Consider the following 18,019-nt stretch of genomic DNA (forward strand, 5'->3'; position numbering starts at 1 on the left):
AATGTCATTTCCAATGAATTCCTATACATATATATGCAGATATATTATCGCTAGGAATGAACATTTGGCAATTTTTTTATTTTGTAAAACCCGTACAGTATAAGGTATAGTATAGATATTAACCACAATTATATGTGTCACTACAGTACCAGTACAAGAAAGATTATGAGAAAAGCAGAGGCCATCATTTGGGCTACCGCAGTCTGCAGGACGACCCCCTGCTGGTGCACTACATGGAGGTGGCCAAGCTGCAGAGCGACAAGAACTACAAGAAGGACTATCACAAGACCAAGCTGAAGTACAGCAGCCCTGTGGACATGCTAAGTGTTGTGCAGGCCAAGCAGGCCTCGGCCGCCACCACCAACATCGGCTACAAAAAGCTGCAGCACCGCTACACCTTACTGCCGGATGCCATGGACCTGGAACTGGCCCGCAGCATGAACAGCATTGTCAGTAATGTAAGTGCAAAACAATGCGTAGCTCTGTAGGTTAAGCCTTTGTGCGTGTGATCAGAAGGATGCCACTTGGCAGAGTGATGTCACCATTGGGCCCTTGAGCAAGGCCCTTAACCCCAATTTCTCCCTGACCCTAATCTCTAATCCTTGTATGTCGCTTTGAACAGAACTGTCTGCTAAATAAGTAAATGCCATCTCATGGGAATTTCCTTCGGATTTAGCAGTTACTATAATTTCAATGAAGTTTCATTGATGTACTATGTTTAATGTCAAAACCTTAATGGAAAATGCGAGTCAAATAATATAAACACTATCTGCATCGAATTAGAGCTGTCATGATTACTCTATTAAACTTGATTACTCGATTATTAAAAAGCATCGATTAAATTTTTCCTTCTCAATTGCTTTGTTATATGCCGGAAGGAAGACGGAGTAGAGCGGATGAGGCAAATAAAGAGTAAAAGCTTAAGTTGTGTGGAAGCACTTTACATTAAAAGTGAAGGAAAATGCAGTCGTTTGTCAGCATTTCAAAGGGAAACTTAAATATCACCACAGCACAACTACAAGGCAAATACATCTTAAAAGAATACATTCAGGTTTGACATTCACCCAATAATGCAAGGTTAGCCATAGATATGTGTCATTTAGCCACTCGTAATACCTTAGCCTGTCTTTTTCATCACTTTCAGGTATTTTTGCTTAATTTATTTTCTATGGTTACTGTATGTCAAAATAATTGCAGCTAAAAGGAAGGTCAGCCCTTCGCTTAACTGCACCATCTCACACAAAATGGTTGGGCTGAACCATATTGGAAGAAGCTCACATTGCGATATTTTAAGTCTTTGCAATATTTAGGAGTTGAAATCAACTATATAGGCCCTTATTAAAAACCAATAGAGTTTGTCAGATAAGTTATTGGTGTTGCTGTGAGTTGTGCCAACGGACACAAATTACCTCCTTTTGCTCAATATCGTCTCTATGGAACACAAAATATTTCCATACTGCGGAAAATGGATGCCTTTCCGTGACCAGTTTCTGTTTGCTTTTCTCCTCTTCACTCATTTGAGGTTGCCAACTCTCACGCATCTGGCATGATACTCACACTTTCAGACTGTCATGATCACACAAGAAATCTTACAGCAAATCTGTATTATTCAATAATAAACTTATAATTAGCTACATCAAAAGCATTGGGCCAGTTTGCAAACCCTACAGATTATTTAAAACATAATAAAACTCTAACATATACGTAAATGTGTTTGAAGACTACTCTCGAATTGAAAATCTCACTCCAGCCAGCTGACTAAAGTTAGCGACCTTGGTCTATGAGTCTGTGTGTCCACCAGCAAGGACAAGAATGATTATGATTGTCTGGGAGAGTGGATGCATAGCTCATGGAAATGCAGCAGCGGTAAACTTTAGACTAATTATTCAAGATATGCTAGATAACATTGAAAACCAACCATCATTAACATTGCAAAGCATGCTAACTTTTGTTTCATATGACAGTAAAAATGTTTTACTGCAACTTATTAATGTTTTGAATCCAGCAGACATGTCATGTTGCTATTAACGTTGCACATCGTGCAAGCCTAATACTGAGGGTGACACAGTGGCACAGTGGGTAGAGCTGTCATTGCACACCACCACTGTGTGTGTTCAGCCTGTGTGTGCATGATTTTTTAGTAGATCCTCCTCCAGTTTCCATACATTGTCCACAAACATGCAAATGAAGTGAACTGGAGTGCCTAAATTGACCGTTTGTGTGTGCACCCTGCAATGGTTGGCTGGTTCCTGACTGACGCCAGTTGTAATGTACATATTATATGCTATATAAATGATTACCTGATGAATCATTAGATTAATTAGTAGATTACACGATTATAATAATTTATAGTGACAGCCCTACATCAAATTAAGATTCCACAGATAAAGTATTAATTTCAGAATTTCAGATGTGAATGCATGAGATACACACACACTCACACACAGCACTGTTGTTTCTGATACATATCTTTGCATACTAATTATTTCTTTTCTCTCCTCAAACTTCAACAGTGTAACTATAAGAATGACTACAACAATTCTATGAAAGGAACTGGGTGGGTTCCCATAGGATCTCTGGCAGTAGAAACTGCCAGGGTCGGCACTGAGATCCAAAGCGAGAAGCGGTACCGCACTCACCCCTCCAAGTTCCAGTTCACAAAACTGATGGACTCCATGGATCTGGCCCTTGCCACTGCCAACAATCAGACTATGAATCAGGTATGCTGTGTCCAGAATGGCTTCAGGAAACGTTGCTTATCTGCTGAATCTTGAGTCACTGCATTCATGTTTGTTTCATTCTTCTGCAGAAAGCATACACTGATGCTTGGGAGAAAGACAAGCTCAAGGTCCACATTATGCCAGACAGTCCTCTGATGATCCAAGCAAAGATCAACCAGCTCAATATGAGCGAGGTAAGATCTACAAAGCTACCCAAAAATTGTCCTTCATGTTCTCCTGTAATCTTACATTTCTGGTGTTACAAAACTGTCATTATACACTTACCTTGTGATTTTCCCTTGATCAGTACAGCTGCTGTTATAATGACAATATGTTAACAGGCTCTAAGCCAGGGGTCTCCAACTCCGTTCTTAGAAAGCTACTGTCCAATAGGTTTTCTGTCCAACCTGGCTTCTGATGCGCTATACCAGTTCTCAGGTAAATATCTGGAACAGTTGTGGAGTCGAGGAATCAGGGAACTAGGGATTTATTAGGAATTGACTACACTCGAAAAACATAGACATCACAACGTTAATGACCGGACTGGGGAAAACATTGGACTAATCAACAACACGAAGAGACAGCTGGTAAACACAGGGATTCCACACGAGGTAGATTAGGGGGCGTGGCACATGGGAGGAGCGGATGAGCAGGGCATGACATGTGGCTCATCAGAAGCCAGGTAGAGTAGAAAACCTACTGGACAGTAGCACTTCAGGACTGGACTGGAATTAGAGACCCCTACTCTAAGCAAAGAGAGAAGAATTTGCAAAGTGTTCATGAGACGTACCGCTCATTCATTCATTTAATAAATTTTTCCACTGCGTCTCTCATTTAAGATGGGACAGCACCACGCTGAACAGATCAGACCTAGAGGCTTATTCTCTTTCCTTAAGACTCTAGCTCATCAGACTGGCTTTCTAGATATTCCCAAGTCTAAGTCTCTAAGTTTCTCAGGCATGTCCCAAGTCTAAGTCTCATGTAAACTGCTCCATCACACTAAGGTCATTATCATTGAAGATGGAAGGCTGTAATGCCTACAATTTTTTGGTTACTTTTAAGTTACCTCTTTATATTTTAGGAACATGAGATGCTGAATTTCCCATCTAATAATTTTATAACAAAAAAATAAGCTCCCTGTATGCTTCTAAGCCTGGAGTTCTTCATCCTTGTAATACCAGGATTTGTATAAGCAGTAATATTACTATATAATATTTTTGCTTCAACAGATCAGGCCTATATTTAATGTGGTGGCAAGTCTTCTTCCTAGCATTTATTCCACATCTTCACTGGACTCGCTTTTTGGCATATCTCCCTCCACTTCTTCCTGTTCAAGGCGTCTTCAGGGGCAGCATCGATTTCCTTCATGTCCTTGCCAGCCAATCTAGCCACTGCTTCTTCAGCCTTCCACGGCATTCTTTTCCATCAGGATTGAGGTGCAGGGCTTTCTGGTCATTGCTGCATATTATGTGGCTGTAACATCGCTAAGCGTGCTTCTTGCATCTTATCTGTGATTGGTACCACTCCCATCACTCGTTGCATGTTTTGTTCATCACATGGTACAGCTGGGTGATACCCATGCTCCAATGCAGCATTCGCCTCTCCATGATGTGCAGCACTTGCTCATGCTTGGTTGTCGCAGGCCAGAATTCCATATCGTAGAGGGCAACTGGTCAGACAATGGTCTTTGCCTTTAAGTAGTTAGGCATTCCGCAGTCGCAAAAGGTGTTGCCGACTTGGTGCCACTTCAGCCAAGTTGTGTTGACTCTGGCTTGGGTGTCCGGAAGGGAGTCACCATCTGATGAAACCAGCGAGCCAAGGTATTTGAAATTGGTATCTTTGTTGAGGTCTTGTCCCTTAACGTGGATGGTGCCAGGCATTTGTGGGCCGCACTCCATATAGTTAGTCTTTTTGATGTTGTGGTGGAGTCTGTTCTCTTCTAGCCAGTCTTTTCACTGCTGTGTGATCACTTCCAGCTGTTGGTGGGTTTCCTCTGTGAGCAGAATGTCGTCAACATATAAAAGTGTCCACAATATCTCAATTGGATGAATAAAAGTGTTCCAACATTGATAGTAGCTTATTGGAGGTTTTGTCATCATTGCTGGTGGACTGGCTTGTTTAGCCTGCTCCATCCATGGGTTGGTAGCTCTTGCATATTGTTCACGCCGCTCGGGTGAGGACAATACATGTCACCTGTAGGGTATGCCCTAGCCTGGAATAAGTATCAGTTTGATGATGCCATGATGCGACCAAGTGATGCAATTCATGCGACCAATGTATCGCACTGTGTGACATTGGCCTCTACCGTTACCCAAGGTTCCAAGGGCCCTTGATTCTAGCCAACACCATGTGGCGGTGGTGGTAGGATTCTGTCGGTAGGATTTCTTGCCATTTTATGGCAAGTAAACTTACCAAAGTCAAAGTTGCAGCATTTCTGGCATATATTAAGTCTACATATGATGTCATTGCAGAAACTGTACAAGGCTGGTATGGAGGAGGTGAAGAGGAAAGGTTATGACCTCCAGCTAGATGCCATATCAATCAAGGCTGCAAAGTCCTCCAGGGATATTGCCAGTGATGTAAGTACACTGAAGTATTAGGTAAATTTTACCTACTGTATTGATCCCGATTATATATCTGTGCGAGGTTCAAGTTGTTTGAACGGCTGATGATGAAGTGTTTGTTACTGTTTCAGTATAAGTACAAGCAGGCTTATGAGAAAAGCAGAGGCCATCATTTGGGCTACCGCAGTCTGCAGGACGACCCCCTGCTGGTGCACTACATGGAGGTGGCCAAGCTGCAGAGCGACAAGAACTACAAGAAGGACTACCACAAGACCAAGCTGAAGTACAGCAGTCCAGTGGACATGCTAAGTGTTGTGCAGGCCAAGCAGGCCTCAGCCGCCACCACCAACATCGGCTACAAAAAGCTGCAGCACCGCTACACCTTACTGCCGGATGCCATGGACCTGGAACTGGCCCGCAGCATGAACAGCATTGTCAGTAATGTAAGTGAAAAGCTAAATAGTGCCACATCATGGGAACTATAAACACATACAAATATTTCTTACTATATTCTCAGTTAAGTTTTATTGAATTTCCATGTTTAATGGCAAAATTGCCTTACTGGAAAATGCAATTGCAAAGGAATAAAATACTAGCTGCATAAAATGAAGATTTCCTACATCATGGTTCTGAATGGTTCCATATTAAATGTTTCCACTAGTAGCACTAGTGCTCCTTACTGAAAATTTTAGCCGCACCAGCTAAAAAAATGTAGGCCCACCATTTAAATTGACATTTAATGCAACACATTCATATTTTTTCCATCTTTAAGTGTATTACTGATAGATGCTTTAATAATAAATATACAATTTATAGGAATAATAATGTGATCTTTTATTTTAAAGCAAAAAGTGAAGTGGCGCTTAAGGAAAAAAAATCATAGAGCTAAATAGTATTTTATAAAACATAAACATCAAATAATAGATGTTCAAAGGTAAATATAAAGCATGTGGTCAGCTGGTATTCCATCAGTGCGTCTGTTCCTGCACAGATTATGCTTCAGGCTGTTGCTGTGCTTATGAGGCACTTTCCCACTGAAATTCAGGAACCTAGTTCCAAGTTCCTGGGCCGTCTCGCCCGGGAACTTTTGTAGCTCTTGACCATTTTCATGTGTCGCTTTACAACAGGAACTGGAACCTTTATGCTAAACAAGCATAGGTGATGCAAAAAGCTTGTAGGATAAACTTCACATGAAATTTCATAGGAAACTACACCACCACCCCTAAACAATGGATGATGAATAAGTCAACTTGTTGGTTACTGGGTGGATCGATCACAATCCGGACACAGCCTTTTATTTATTTTTTATTTATGCGACCCACGACAGGTTTATAATTCATTATTAAATCTGCCCAGCAGATCGATCTTTTGTTTTCCACAAAATAAAAAAAGACTGATGCAACATTTTCCCGCCAATAAGTGCTGGCAAGTTCCCCCACCAGTACTGGTGATATTAGACAAAATTATATCAGTCATCGATTGAATTTTCAGATGCATAAATATGGAGATGCAAACAAAAAAGGTATTCATTAATGTATTAAATTTATCAAAGATACAAAAATAATTCCATCAGCTCAATTTTTGCTCGGCTACTTCTATCGCTTTTCCTCACACTTCCAAGTAACTTTCAAGTTAGCGGCGGTGCTTGTGGTTTACCAATCAGCATGATATCACTGTAAGCCACACTCCAGTAGTACCGCTGAGGAATGACAATTGGATCGAGATCCTGAGGTGTGAATATGACACAAGTTCCTGGTTCCAGAAACAAAATTTCCTGTGGTGGGAAAGTACCTTCTCTCTCTCTCTCTCTCTCTCACACACACACACACACCAGTTCTCACTGTCTCTGGGTGTTTCATGTGATATATAATGATGTTTGATTTTTTATTTATTTATTTAAATGGAGCCATATTTGCAAGTTGGACTGTTGCGCCTAGTTTACTCACACTGTCTCCAAAAAAGGTCCATAATGCAACTAATGGGGGCAGTGTGTGGTTCAGTGGGCTAAGCCTGTGTGCCTGTAAACAGAAGGTCACCAGTTCAAACCCAGCCTCAGCATGTTTGTGGGTCCTTGAGCAAGGCCCTTAACCTTAAACCTGGGTGCCCCAACAGGTGGCTGCCCTTCATAGGCAACTTACTCTACAAAGAGCAAGCTGAGGAAGGCGTAAAAACAATATCCCCACAGGGAAATGATTATTATTATTATTAAATGGTCGCAGTCTGGAGCCCTGTTCTGTAAGTTTTTGAAAAAGCTTTTTTCAAATTTTACTTATTTCTTTTCTCTCTTCAATCTCCTACAGTGCATCTATAAGAATGACTACAACAATTATATGAAAGGAACTGGGTGGGTTCCCATAGGATCTCTGGCAGTAGAAACTGCCAGGGTTGGCACTGAGATCCAAAGCGAGAAGCGGTACCGCACTCACCCCTCCAAGTTCCAGTTCACAAAACTGATGGACTCCATGGATCTGGCCCTTGCCACTGCCAACAATCAGACTATGAATCAGGTATGCTGTGTCCAGAATGGCTTCAGGAAACGTTGCTTATCTGCTGAATCTTGAGTCACTGCATTCATGTTTGTTTCATTCTTCTGCAGAAAGCATACACTGATGCTTGGGAGAAAGACAAGCTCAAGGTCCACATTATGCCAGACAGTCCTCTGATGATTCAAGCAAAGATCAATCAGCTCAATATGAGTGAGGTACAAAATAACAACAAAACAACAAACACCTTGTATGCTCCTAAACCTGGAGTTCCTCGCCCTTGTAATAGTATCATTTTTATAAGTAGTAATATTGATTTATTATTTTTTTCTTCTATCAGAAGATCAGACCTAAATCTTACCAATGTCAAAGTTGCAGAATTTCTGGCATATACTCAGTCTATTTATGGTGTCATTGCAGAAACTGTACAAGGCTGGTATGGAGGAGGTGAAGAAGAAAGGTTATGACCTCCAGCTAGATGCCATATCAATCAAGGCTGCAAAGTCCTCCAGGGATATTGCCAGTGACGTAAGTACACTGAAGTGTTAGGTAAATCTTACCTACTGTATTGATGCCAAAAGTTGAACGGCTGATGATGAAGTGTTTGTTCCTGTTTCAGTATAAGTACAAGCAGGCTTATGAGAAAAGCAGAGGCCATCATTTGGGCTACCGCAGTCTGCAGGACGACCCCCTGCTGGTGCACTACATGGAGGTGGCCAAGCTGCAGAGCGACAAGAACTACAAGAAGGACTACCACAAGACCAAGCTGAAGTACAGCAGCCCTGTGGACATGCTAAGCGTTGTGCAGGCCAAGCAGGCCTCGGCAGTGATCACCAACACTGGCTATAAACAGAAAATATCACACTATACTGTCCTCCCAGATGCCATGAACTTGGAGCTAGCAAGGAACATGCAGCACATTGCCAGTGATGTGAGTGAAGGCAATATCACTGTAACAAATGAGCCTGACATGCAACATGCTTTTAAATACTGGTCCAGAATGTATCTCACTTGTTTGACATGTATAGATATTCATAAACGTAATTTTTTAAATATGTGGCTTGATATCTGGAATACCTTTATAGCCTTTTTATTTAGATCTACCTTTTACTACTCATTATACTGTAAGTATATTTTCTACCTCCTAACTTTCTACAGAATATCTATAAAAGTGAGTACAGCAATTATATTAAAGGAACCGGGTGGATACCAATGGGGTCTTTGGATGTCGAGAAAGCAAAAACAGCAACTCAAATCAAAAGCGAAACACTGTACCGCCAACACCCAAGTAAATTCAAGTTCACCAAAGAAATGCAGTCAATGGATATGGCCCTGGCAACAGCAAACGCTCAGATCATGAACAAGGTGAGGTGATACGAAGACACCCAATTGTGGAAGGTGTTTTTCTTTCATGGATGCTATAGTCCATTGTATGTGGGTGTGTGTGTGTATATATGTAAGTGAATAATTACATGGATGACAATAATAACTGATGAACTGTGCCTTTCCTGCAGCAAACATACACAGGAGCCTGGGAGAAGGACAAGACCCAGATCCACATCATGCCTGATGCTATGAATGTATGTCTGGCAAGACAGAACATGCTCAACTATAGTGAGGTAGGCAGAACCTACATTACTACAGAAAGTAAACACTGATGTACCTCCTGTGTAATTGGAAAATCTAAAATGCGATGAATCACACTATAAAGGTGGACGTAATAGATTTAGACTTAATAAAGTATAACTTTGCACCATTGTCTTCAACAACAGAATCTTTACAAACTTGCAAACGAGATGGACAAGAAAAAGGGTTATGACCTCCCTCTTGACTGCATAGCTATCAAGGCTGCTAAGGCCTGCAGGGATATTGCCAGTGATGTAAGTTCCTTATTTGGTTGTTACTGTTGCACATTCTTTGGCTGTTGTGTGGAACAATGAAAATATTCATACTTAAACTATAATGGATAAAAAACACTCTATACATTGACCTCCCTCAGTACAAGTACAAGACAGGATATCGTAAACAAGTTGGACACCATATTGGGGCCCTCAGCGTCCAAGATGACCCCCTGCTGATGCTGGCTCTGAATTCAGCCAAGATCGCAAGTGATGCTTTATACAAGAAGGACTTCCATAAGTCCAAGACCAAGTACAACCTTCCAGTGGACATGATTGCCTTTGAGTTGGCTAAGAAGAATCAGATCCAGGTCAATGACTTCAACTACAGGACCCGCCTTCACAACTGGACCTGCCTGCCAGACTCCAATGATGTCGTCCAGGCCAGACAGGTCTATGACATGCAGAGTGATGTAAGTTGAAATTTTATATTTCTCTGGTATATTTTCTTTCAATTACTATGATTTTTAATGCCTGTGTTTTCTTTATTTAATATAGGTAGTGTACAAGGCAGACCTGAAATGGCTTAAGGGCTTGGGATGGGTTCCCATGGGCTCTCTGGACGTTGAGCAGGTCAAGAAGGCTGGACAGGTCCTGAGTGAGAACCTGTACCGCCAGCACCCGAGCAAATTCAACTTCACCAGCTCGACAGAGGACATGGCGATGGTTCTGGCTAAAGCCAATGCGCTAAACAACAACAAGGTAATCTCTACATTATAATATTCATTATTAATAAGTGTCAGCTGCAGCTTGTCAGCACCATACGTTGAATCTTTTGAGAGTATTAAAAAGCCCTGTTTTTTTTTCTTTTCATAAAAGCATTTTTAATTCCATTTCTTTAGACCCTTATTGACATGTACTGCCATATTTTCTTGCAGTTTCGCTACACTGAAGCCTGGGACAACGACAAGACAAAGATTCACGTAATGCCCGACAGCATGCAGGTCACTCTGGCTCGACAGAACATGGCCCACTACAGTGAGGTAATGACTACATAGCAAGGATAAATTTCTACTTCACGTTGAGAAATAGTTTTAGGGTTTTTGGTCATATTAACATATACAGGTTTCCCATTAGAACTTAACTGTATTGTCTACGATGGTGAAAAAGATGAAAGTAATGAGCTCAAAGTTACTTTTAGGTTTATTAAAAGAATGTTCTTAAGATTTTAATAATCCTAAATGTTGCTGTTTTATATTTGCAGAAACTCTACAGACTTGCCCATGAAGAGGCCAAGAAAAAGGGTTATGACCTCCCTCTTGACTGCATAGCTATCAAGGCTGCTAAGGCCTGCAGAGATATTGCCAGTGATGTAAGTTCTTCTTCTGTCATAAGTACTGCAGGTTTGATTTCTGACCAGGGAAATCATACATGAAACATATCATGACACAAATAAAAATATAGATCTAGTACAAACAAGACTTCATAACTATTTAATGATATCACTATTCAAGAGTTTACTTTATCCTGCTTCAGTACAAGTACAAGACAGGATATCGCAAACAAGTGGGACACCACATTGGGGCCCTCAGCGTCCAAGATGACCCCCTGCTGATGCTGGCTCTGAATTCAGCCAAGATCGCAAGTGATGCTTTATACAAGAAGGACTTCCATAAGTCCAAGACCAAGTATAACCTTCCAGTGGACATGATTGCCTTTGAACTGGCTAAGAAGAATCAGATCCAGGTCAATGACTTCAACTACAGGACCCGCCTTCACAACTGGACCTGCCTGCCAGACTCCAATGATGTCGTCCAGGCCAGACAGGTCTATGACATGCAGAGTGATGTAAGTTTGAATTTATCCAGTTATTTTGTATAAGATTCATAAAATCAATTAAAGGTAGTTATCTACAGCATGATATTATAGCCTTTATGTTAATTCTGATTTGTCTGTATAAATTTATAATAATCATACCTAATTCAAGTTTATTTTATCTGCACATCTATTAGTTACAAAATATTCATGCTTCTATTTAATTATTAATTCTTTAAGTATAATTCTATATTCAAACCACATGCAATTTCATTGTTTCTTTTTGTTTAATTTTGACAGGCAGTTTATAAGGCAGACCTGAAATGGCTTAAGGGCTTGGGATGGGTTCCCATCGGCTCTCTGGACGTTGAGCAGGTCAAGAAGGCTGGACAGGTCCTGAGTGAGAACCTGTACCGCCAGCACCCGAGCAAATTCAACTTCACCAGCTCGACAGAGGACATGGCGATGGTTCTGGCTAAAGCCAATGCGCTAAACAACAACAAGGTAATCTCTACATTATAATATTTATTATTAATAAGTGTCAGCTGCAGCTTGTCAGCACTGTACATTGAATCTTTTGAAAACATTAAAAACCCCAGTTTTTATATAAATACACTATATTGCCAAAAGTATTGAGACACTGCTCTATATCATTGAATTCAGGTGTTCCAATCACTTCCATAGCCACAGGTGTATAAAAGCAAGCACCTAGGCATGCAGACTGCTTCTACAAACATTTGCGAAAGAATGGGTCATTCTCAGGAGCTCAGTGAATTCAAGCATGGTACCGTGATAGGATGCCACCTGTGCAATAAGTCCATTCATGAAATTTCCTGGCTACTAACTATTCCACGGTCAACTGTTAGTGGTATTATAACAAAGTGGAAGCATTTGGGACTCTAGAGCAGTGAAGATGTGTTCTCTGTAGTGACGAATCACGCTTCTCTGTCTGGCAATCTGATGAATGAGTCTGGGTTTGGCGGTTGCCAAGAGAACGGTACTTGCCTGACTGCATTGTGCCAAGTGTAAAGTTTGGTGGAGGAGCAATTCAGGTTGTATAAGAAATGTGAAGTGTCCTTTCTTTAGACCCTTATCGACTTGTACTGCCATATTTTCTTGCAGTTTCGCTATACTGAAGCCTGGGACAATGACAAGACAAAGATTCACATAATGCCAGACAACATGCAGGTCACTCTGGCTCGACAGAACATGGCCCACTACAGTGAGGTAATGTAAATATTCTGTTCCAGTTGAAGAAACACACACAATGAAAAATATAGTTATAGACTAGGAGTTTTTGTTAAAGTGACACGTACATTTTGGTATATAAATCATTTTGCTTTTTATTTTTGCAGAAACTCTACAGACTTGCCCATGAAGAGGCCAAGAAAAAGGGTTATGACCTCCCTCTTGACTGCATAGCTATCAAGGCTGCCAAGGCCTCCAAGGATATTGCCAGTGATGTAAGTTCTTCTTCTGTCATAAGTACTGCAGGTTTGATTTCTGACCAGGGAGATCATACATGAAACATATCATGACACAAATAAAAATATAGACCTAGTACAAACAAGACTTCATAACTAATTAATGATATCACTATTCAAGAGTTTACTTTATCCTGCTTCAGTACAAGTACAAGACAGGATATCGCAAACAAGTGGGACACCACATTGGGGCCCTCAGCGTCCAAGATGACCCCCTGCTGATGCTGGCTCTGAATTCAGCCAAGATCGCAAGTGATGCTTTATACAAGAAGGACTTCCATAAGTCCAAGACCAAGTATAACCTTCCAGTGGACATGATTGCCTTTGAACTGGCTAAGAAGAATCAGATCCAGGTCAATGACTTCAACTACAGGACCCGCCTTCACAACTGGACCTGCCTGCCAGACTCCAATGATGTCGTCCAGGCCAGACAGGTCTATGACATGCAGAGTGATGTAAGTTTGAATTTATCCAATTGTTTTGTAAAACATTTCTAATATGAATTAGTTAGTTATTTGCAGCATGGTATTACAGTCATCACCTGCTTTACGAAAGTACAGCGTTTTCATGAAACCTTTTGCAAACCGAAATGGCATAAAGCGATGAAGCAATTTCCATTGATTTATATGGGAAAAATTTTTGAACGTTCCCAGACCCCAAAAAATAACTTACCAAATCATTCCATATAACACACAAAACCTAAAATAACACTAACAAGTAGTAAAAGTGGGAATGATATAATAAATGCGCAGCCTATATAAAGTATGAATAATGTATCAGTGTAGTTTCACTTACCAGAATCAATACAGTCATGAGTCGCTTAACGAAAGGGATGCATTCTGGGGAATGCGCCGTTATGTGATTTTGCCATTGTGAGAACAGCACAGAGTGTACTTATACCAGTCATTCTCAATGCTGCTCCTGGTGTCCCTCCTGCCAGAATTTGTGCATTCCAACCCCACCTTACACAGGCTTATATGATCTTTATTGGCTAAAAATGAATGTGGCAAGTTGATAGCAGTGTGGCTTGAAATGAAAACATTTGGGGGGGGGGGGTGGCATTTGGAACAGGATTGAGAACTACTGAATTACACAAACCTAGGTGTTATAGTTACAGGAAGCGCCTGGTTGAGGTCATTTCTGCCAAAGGAGGGTCAACCAGTTATTAAATCCAAACGTTCACTTACTTTTTCCACTACCACTGTGAAGGTTGAATGCGTTTGTATAATAAAGACATGAAAGAGTAGAATTTTTGTGTATTATTGGCTTACGCTCATTGTATATATCAGTACCTGTGACTTAGATGAAGATCAGATTTTATGACCAATTCATGCAGAAAACCAGATAAGTTCAAAGGGTTCACATACTTTTTACTTTGACTGTATATGTGCTATACCATTGTATGACTGGCAGCGCAGTAGGTTTGTTTAAACCAGCATCATCACCAACATGTGAGTAATGCGTTGTGCTATGACGTTACGACAGCTCCGATGATGCTAGGCGATAGGAATTACTCAGCTTCATTATGGTCTTATGGACCCACCGTCGTACATGTAGTCCCTCGATGACAGAAACAGCATTATGCGATGTCTGGCTGTATATCTCTAATTGGCTCGCTGATAAACAAATGCTAAATGCTTCTTTCACTTTCCCCCTTTTTTTGTAAAAGCAAAAATCCTTTTTGGATTTCTTTCAGTTAGTGAAAACAGATGCTATTGTAGGTCTTCCGTGAAAGGGGAGTGGCATAAAACAAATGTTTGTAAAGTGAGAGATACTGTTTTAGCCTTTATGTTAATGCTAATTTGTCTGTGAGCATTTATAATAATTTTATCTAATTCTCTATCGTGCTATTTGCACATCTATTAGTTACAAAAAACTCATGCTTCTATTTAAATATTGATTCTTTAAGCATAATTCTATATTCAAGCCACATACAACTTCATTATTTATTTTTATTTAATTTTGACAGGCAGTTTATAAGGCAGACCTGAAATGGCTTAAGGGCTTGGGATGGGTTCCCATCGGCTCTCTGGACGTTGAGAAGGTCAAGAAGGCTGGACAGGTCCTGAGTGAGAACCTGTACCGCCAGCACCCGAGCAAATTCAACTTCACCAGCTCGACAGAGGACATGCCGATGGTTCTGGCTAAAGCCAATGCGCTAAACAACAACAAGGTAATCTCTACATTATAATATTTATTATTAATAAGTGTCAGCTGCAGCTTGTCAGCACCATACGTTGAATCTTTTGAAATATTAAAAAGTCCTGTTTTTTTTCTTATCATAAAAGCATTTTTAATGCCATTTCTTTAGACCCTTATCGACACGTACTGCCATATTTTCTTGCAGTTTCGCTACACTGAAGCCTGGGACAACGACAAGACAAAGATTCACGTAATGCCCGACAGCATGCAGGTCACTCTGGCTCGACAGAACATGGCCCACTACAGTGAGGTAATGTAAATATTCTGTTCCAATTGAAGAAACACACGCAATGAAAAATATAGTCATAGACTAGGAGTTTTTGTTAAAATGACACGTACATTTTGGTATATAAATCATTTTGCTTTTTATTTTTGCAGAAACTCTACAGACTTGCCCATGAAGAGGCCAAGAAAAAGGGTTATGACCTCCCTCTTGACTGCATAGCTATCAAGGCTGCCAAGGCCTCCAAGGATATTGCCAGTGATGTAAGTTCTTCTTCTGTCATAAGTACTGCAGGTTTGATTTCTGACCAGGGAGATCATACATGAAACATATCATGACACAAATAAAAATATAGACCTAGTACAAACAAGACTTCATAACTATTTAATGATATCACTATTCAAGAGTTTACTTTATCCTGCTTCAGTACAAGTACAAGACAGGATATCGCAAACAAGTGGGACACCACATTGGGGCCCTCAGCGTCCAAGATGACCCCCTGCTGATGCTGGCTCTGAATTCAGCCAAGATCGCAAGTGATGCTTTATACAAGAAGGACTTCCATAAGTCCAAGACCAAGTATAACCTTCCAGTGGACATGATTGCCTTTGAACTGGCTAAGAAGAATCAGATCCAGGTCAATGACTTCAACTACAGGACCCACCTTCACAACTGGACCTGCCTGCCAGACTCCAATGATGTCGTCCAGGCCAGACAGGTCTATGACATGCAGAGTGATGTAAGTTTAAATAGATTCAGTGTTAATAATGGAAATTAGTGTATTTTTCACCAAAAATAATTACATTTTTGTTTTAGTGTTTAGTAATATTCTGCAGTGCAGATTGGTTTCTCTTATAATATCCTCACAAAATGTCTATTTCATTTACTAGAAACAGGTGTAACAGGTTAATGGGCAGCCATTTGTGAAATAGCAGAAGAAAGGCAAAGATATCAAGGTTTAAATTAACAAAAGGCTTTGCTAAATATGTTACAGTACAAAATGGGTGTGAGTTCTCTTAAGATACACAAGCTGAATAACTGGTAAAAAAAGTGCTATAAATGGAAAGGAAAGTGACAGCACCTGGACACACAATGGCAGAAGACCTTTTCACTCTTCTCTTCCAACCCACCCAACTTGCTATTTAAAATAATTAAAAAAAACATGTAACTTACTGAATGAGTTTTCATTACTTGGGTTACCCAGACTTAACTCTGAACTAATAATCTTGTACAATTCAGGTTCTTTTTGTGACCTTCTTCATTGTTTGAAGGACTGAAATGTCACTTTTTATCCTTACAGGCTGTATACAAGGCAGACCTGAAATGGCTTAAGGGCTTGGGATGGGTTCCCATCGGCTCTCTGGACGTCGAAAAGGTCAAGAAGGCTGGACAGGTCCTGAGTGAGAACCTGTATCGCCAGCACCCGAGCAAATTCAACTTCACCAGCTCGACAGAGGACATGCCAATGGTTCTGGCTAAAGCCAATGCGCTAAACAACAACAAGGTAATCTCTACATTATAATATTTATTATTAATACGTGTCAGCTACAGCTTGTCAGCACCACCGTACATTGAATCTTTTGAAAGTATTAAAAAGCCCTGTTTTTTTTTCTTTTCATAAAAGCATTTTTAAATGCCTTTTCTTTAGACCCTTATCGATATGTATTGCCATATTTTCTTGTAGTTTCGCTACACTGAAGCCTGGGACAATGACAAGACAAAGATTCACATAATGCCCGACAACATGCAGGTCACTCTGGCTCGACAGAACATGGCCCACTACAGTGAGGTAATGTAAATATTATATTTCAGATGAAGAAACACACACAATTAAATCAAATACAGTGGTACCTCAGTTCTTGAACTCATTAGAACTCGAATTTCTTAAAAGTCGAACCAACCAGTTTGAAAAAAAATTACCTAGAGCTTGATCTGAACCTCAGAAGTCAAACCGTGAACGCCGACCTAAGATACTGTAACTTGTATGCCTGGGGAAAGGAGTTACGCGTCACGTCTGTCAGTGGAAACAAAGGGTAAAGCTTCAGTCACAGCCTCGCATTAGCTGCGATAGCACCGTGCATGTTTACACTAACTGAATACATTTAGACAGTAAAAATACATTTAGACAATGATAGACAGTAACAATAATTATTATTATATAATTAAATACAATTAAAAATAAAGATTTCTTATTCATTATTTTAATATTAATAATAAACCATTAATACGTTTAATTATAATAATATTGTTGTGCCGAGCGGGGACGGAACGGAGACAAAGGCGCAGACGTCAGGGTATCGGGGAATACGGGGTTTAATTACAGGTAAGGCAGGCAAAACGCAGACGGACAATACAATGACCGGACTGGGGAAACAAACTGAAACGCGGACTAAATACAGAGGACTAATGACAGCAACCAGAAACAGCTGATCACAAGGGGATTCCACACGGGGTTAACGAGGGGGCGTGGCACACGGAAGGAGCGGACAATCGGGGCAGGACACATTGTTTGGATACATTTATTTTCTTACTTTACAAATTACTGTGTATAAATGTGCTTAGATGTGTTTAGTACAGGATATGGTCCTCTTGTTTTATCCGGTTCATTTTGTGTTTGAATGCTAAAAAAAAACATATTTAGGTGTAATTTTTTGGGGCCGGGAACCAATTAATTGGTTTTCCATTATTTC

At 40.4% G+C, this 18,019-nt stretch overlaps 1 protein-coding gene across 1 annotated transcript in view; it reads left to right on the plus strand.

Annotated features, from left to right (window-relative positions):
* Positions 1-18,019, plus strand: part of LOC111851755 (nebulin-like) — a 74,653-nt gene that overhangs the window by 17,319 nt on the left and 39,315 nt on the right. Inside the window, exons 33-59 of the mRNA XM_072700346.1 lie at positions 147-458; positions 2,514-2,720; positions 2,810-2,914; positions 5,192-5,299; positions 5,416-5,727; positions 7,585-7,791; positions 7,881-7,985; positions 8,188-8,295; positions 8,387-8,698; positions 8,926-9,132; positions 9,282-9,386; positions 9,540-9,647; positions 9,767-10,078; positions 10,164-10,367; positions 10,544-10,648; positions 10,870-10,977; positions 11,142-11,453; positions 11,721-11,924; positions 12,543-12,647; positions 12,776-12,883; positions 13,048-13,359; positions 14,874-15,077; positions 15,252-15,356; positions 15,485-15,592; positions 15,757-16,068; positions 16,630-16,833; positions 17,014-17,118. Coding sequence (XP_072556447.1) covers positions 147-458; positions 2,514-2,720; positions 2,810-2,914; positions 5,192-5,299; positions 5,416-5,727; positions 7,585-7,791; positions 7,881-7,985; positions 8,188-8,295; positions 8,387-8,698; positions 8,926-9,132; positions 9,282-9,386; positions 9,540-9,647; positions 9,767-10,078; positions 10,164-10,367; positions 10,544-10,648; positions 10,870-10,977; positions 11,142-11,453; positions 11,721-11,924; positions 12,543-12,647; positions 12,776-12,883; positions 13,048-13,359; positions 14,874-15,077; positions 15,252-15,356; positions 15,485-15,592; positions 15,757-16,068; positions 16,630-16,833; positions 17,014-17,118 — 5,004 coding nt within the window. The remainder of the gene's footprint in view (positions 1-146; positions 459-2,513; positions 2,721-2,809; positions 2,915-5,191; positions 5,300-5,415; positions 5,728-7,584; positions 7,792-7,880; positions 7,986-8,187; positions 8,296-8,386; positions 8,699-8,925; positions 9,133-9,281; positions 9,387-9,539; positions 9,648-9,766; positions 10,079-10,163; positions 10,368-10,543; positions 10,649-10,869; positions 10,978-11,141; positions 11,454-11,720; positions 11,925-12,542; positions 12,648-12,775; positions 12,884-13,047; positions 13,360-14,873; positions 15,078-15,251; positions 15,357-15,484; positions 15,593-15,756; positions 16,069-16,629; positions 16,834-17,013; positions 17,119-18,019) is intronic.

Source organism: Paramormyrops kingsleyae, chromosome 16, assembly GCF_048594095.1.
Source record: "Paramormyrops kingsleyae isolate MSU_618 chromosome 16, PKINGS_0.4, whole genome shotgun sequence".
Classification (NCBI taxonomy): Eukaryota; Metazoa; Chordata; class Actinopteri; order Osteoglossiformes; family Mormyridae; genus Paramormyrops; species Paramormyrops kingsleyae.